Source organism: Nicotiana sylvestris, chromosome 2 (assembly GCF_000393655.2).
Source record: "Nicotiana sylvestris chromosome 2, ASM39365v2, whole genome shotgun sequence".
Lineage (NCBI taxonomy): Eukaryota > Viridiplantae > Streptophyta > Magnoliopsida > Solanales > Solanaceae > Nicotiana > Nicotiana sylvestris.
Genome location: NC_091058.1, coordinates 178,092,611 through 178,096,263, shown reverse-complemented (window position 1 = coordinate 178,096,263; position 3,653 = coordinate 178,092,611). Strand labels below are relative to the sequence as shown.

The 3,653-nt window shown below is 35.8% G+C and overlaps 1 protein-coding gene across 3 annotated transcripts; it reads left to right on the top strand.

Annotated features, from left to right (window-relative positions):
• The first annotated feature begins 220 nt into the window (after positions 1 to 220).
• LOC104241839 (NEDD8-specific protease 1) lies at positions 221 to 3,113 on the top strand. 3 transcript variants are annotated; one of them, XM_009796795.2, is made up of 3 exons: positions 236 to 366; positions 1,308 to 1,404; positions 2,159 to 3,113. In XM_009796795.2, exon 3 carries the CDS (start codon positions 2,175 to 2,177, stop codon positions 2,856 to 2,858), a length of 684 nt encoding a protein of 227 aa, XP_009795097.1. In that variant the 5' UTR covers positions 236 to 366; positions 1,308 to 1,404; positions 2,159 to 2,174; the 3' UTR covers positions 2,859 to 3,113. The 3 variants fall into 3 exon arrangements, with proteins under 3 accessions (XP_009795096.1, XP_009795097.1, XP_070024454.1); XM_009796794.2 differs by lacking the exon at positions 1,308 to 1,404 and having other exon boundaries at positions 221 to 366; XM_070168353.1 differs by lacking the exons at positions 236 to 366; positions 1,308 to 1,404 and adding an exon at positions 627 to 954.
• Positions 3,114 to 3,653: the final 540 nt, after the last annotated feature.

Here is a 3,653-nt window from a genome sequence, read left to right as displayed (position 1 = left end):
CTAAACAGTGTTCATGTGCATTTCAGTGAGTTTAACATTAGTCGTAACAGTGTTGTGGGTGTTTCATGTTAGGTGGATCCAATGTGCTCAAGTTTTGTAAATTAGAGGACAAAATGTGCTTAACATTATATTGGAAGGACAAAATTAAACCTACCCTAAAGATAAGGGGATAAGTTTGGCCAAAATCTCAAATAAGGGGCTCCAAAAGAAAAAACAAAAACAAAAATACTAATCCTCTGCCTTTTTTTTTCTTTATTCTTCCTTCACCTCACCAGTACTACTCCATTTTATACCCATTAATTAATTAAAGATTTATAATTGTGACATTCAAGAAGAGTTGAAGGATTCGGCCAAGCTCCATTCGAGGTAATCTCATGGCTCAAAATTTAACTCAGTGGGTGTTTTGGTTTATTTATGGTGGAACCTTTAATTATTTTTTCAAATTGTAATTTCTTCATTTTTTTGTGTGAATTTTGATATTTGATTCTACTAGTTAATTGGTGTTATTTCCTATTATCATTGTTGGTGTGTGATTAGATTCATTTGCAATAATCCTTATGGAGGCGGACTCATGATTTAAACATGAAGATTTAAAGTTCTTATCACTGAATTTATTGGATTTTTGAAATTATGGGTTTATAATATAAATATTTGCTTAAAATTTTCAAGTCGCAATATTGGGTTCAGTTGTACCCAATATAAAGCAAGGTTGTTGCTGACTTATGAGAACAAAAAATCATTTTTCTTCTTCCCTTAATTGCAAAGCTTTGGTTGTACGATTTCATCTTTAAAAAAGAAATAAGGTTTTCCATTTGATGATTTTTTGAAAGAGAAACTGTGAATTGAGAAAACGACATGACTTGAGCAATTACGCTTTCTTTTTAGAGCTATCAATGTTGGGTCTGCATTCCTGAGCCGAGGGTCTATTGGAACCAGCCTTTCTATCATCACAAGGTAGGGGTAAGGTCTGCGTACACATTACCCTCCCCAGACCTCACGGTATGGGATAATACTGGGTATGATGTTGTTGTAATGTTGGGTCTGCATTGGTGTGTGTTGAATCATGTTGTTGATTTGGATAAATTGTGTAATGCATTAACCAAACACCAAATGAAATGGACTAAAAATCTTATTGTAAAATAACGTTTATTATATCTATTAGCTTTGTGGATGTGAAAAATGAAGAAATAAGAGAGCTAACTACTTATGGATTGGTGGTTAGTGATATGGTAGAAGGGATCTTCATATAAGATTATTAGGTCGTGTACAATTAAGAAACTTCAATATTTCTTGATTTTTTCTTATAGATGTCTCTGCACAAGGTTACTCCTGATAGATTGAAGGATGAGTACTACTGCATCCCAGATTCTGCAGATAGTAAAAGAAACATCAGAACATGTGATGGTAAGACAATACAACTTGAACGATTAATCTCTTGTAGCCGCCTAGATTTGTTAATGTCTCAGCTAGTAAGCTGAATTTAAAGGTATGGGGTGAGTCAATTGGTAGACAGACATATCGGTTTCGTTCAAGATATCCAATTGCCAAACTAAGCAATTACTATACCAAACAAGTTCTTAAGTTGTCCAAAGTTTTTGTGGTATGAAAGTTAGTAAAGTGGTGCGGCATTAGTACCTCAATCACTTCCTGGGAATGTTTAGTCATAATAATATCATCCATATGAACAACTAGGTTGGGACATAGACGCTACTTAGGGTATCAATAGAAATCAGAATGGTCCGGCTCGGATCCATCATTTGGAAGAAAGAAACTAAATAGCTTTTGAAGGGTTACATATAAGGTTTGAAAGTTGGGGTAGTGCGGAATTTAACAAATAGCTGTTTAATGACAATAAAAAAGACAATAACGAGACAAAGGATTTGGAGGAGGTTTTGTATGGTTGAAGTTTGATTTGGTTGGAGATTTAGAATCTCTTCTCCTAAATGTTTATGGACATTCTATGTTTCCTTTTACTTGGTATTTCAGTCAAAATATTGGTGGTGTGATGATTTTTTATTTTTTAAATCATAAGCAGTTCTATTGATGTTGTACTAAGAAAATTCTAATCTGATTGATCAGAATGATAATTTATTTCACTCTTTTTTCCCCCCCTTCCAATCTCTTCTTATTGTATGTAATTCTTGAGTACTATGTATAGAGTTGGCATTGGCACCATGGCTAAAACCAAAGCAGATGAGAAGATTCTCGGCTACAACGATGTTGTTCTCAGGCGATCAGATTTGGACATTCTCAATGGTCCTAATTATCTCAATGACCGCATCATTGAGTTCTATTTTAGCTATCTCAGCTCAAGCTTTCCATCTGACGACATATTGCTGGTACCACCTTCTATTGCTTTCTGGATTAAAGAGTGTCCTGATCCTGCAAGCCTGAAGGATTTCATGGAACCACTTCATCTTCCTAGAAGGAAGTTGATTCTCTTACCTATCAACGATAATTCTGATGTGTGCATGGCTGAAGGTGGGAGTCATTGGAGCTTACTGGCTTTTGAGAGAAACTCCAATGTATTTGTACATCATGACAGCAGCTACGGGTTCATGAATGAGTATCACGCCAAACAAGTATACAAGGTTACTCTTCCTTATACAGCGTCCAGCGCTACTTACAAAGAATGTCCAGGCACGCCAAAGCAAGTGAATGGTTATGATTGTGGCGTATATGCCTTAGCGATTGCACGAGTCATCTGTCAATGGTATGCTAGCAGTGGAACCCTAGATGCAGATACTCTGTGGTTCTCCCATTTTGAACAGGTCAGTCCAAGTGCTGTTTCTATGATGCGTTATGAGATTCTGGGTTTAGTAAAAGGTCTGACGGCTGCACCTAAGAGTGTGGCGTAACCTCAATGAAGTGGGTGAAAAATCATGGATGAACGGTGCTTAAATTCCAGCATATAGACTAAACACACTAGGTAATTTTTTCTCTATGTACCTAAGCTTTGTGGCAAAATTACTCGGTACTTGTGTTGGTAGGAGATAGCAGGTACGGAATCGTCAAGGTGTGCACAAGTTGAATTATTCTACTAACCTAATTATCATTAATATAAAAGTTTATGATCTAACTAAATTATCGTTTCTAATATACCCAATGTTTACTTAATTTTGTAAGCTTTTCTTTTTAATTAATTCATATGAATTATTTCTTAGCGCAACAATTACTTTGCACATGGTGTTGGTTCTAAATGCATCGACATTTGTTATGTTGGTGTATCTTTTCCGATTTGCTCACTCCATATAACATGGCACTATTCTACAGCTTCTTCTATGCGGGGGTCAACTGGGGTTTCAAATGTTAAAGGTGTTGGAAAAATATTGGATGATTATGGACAATAAAAGATTTAGCTTGAGGCGTGTCAAAGACACTGTCCTTAAGGATATTTCGCCCACACATTGATAAATAAAATTAGGCGTATCCCTCAGGATTCAACAAGCTCTTCCAGTTATTAAACTGGGAACAGAACTAGCAAGAAACTCAAGAAAGAAACCTAGCATATAGAAGGAATAAAGAAGATGATTCAGAAAGTTGTATTAGAAAGTGTATCTTTAGCTCTCCAAAGACCATGTTTATATAGGTGTTGCTCCAACGGCTAGTTAATGGCTAGATAACGGCTAGTTTGACTCTATTAAATGTAAAAT

Excerpts from the sequence above, each read along its gene's own strand:
- LOC104241839 (XM_009796794.2), top strand. The coding sequence starts at position 2,175 with ATGGCTAAAACCAAAGCAGATGAGAAGATTCTCGGCTACAACGATGTT.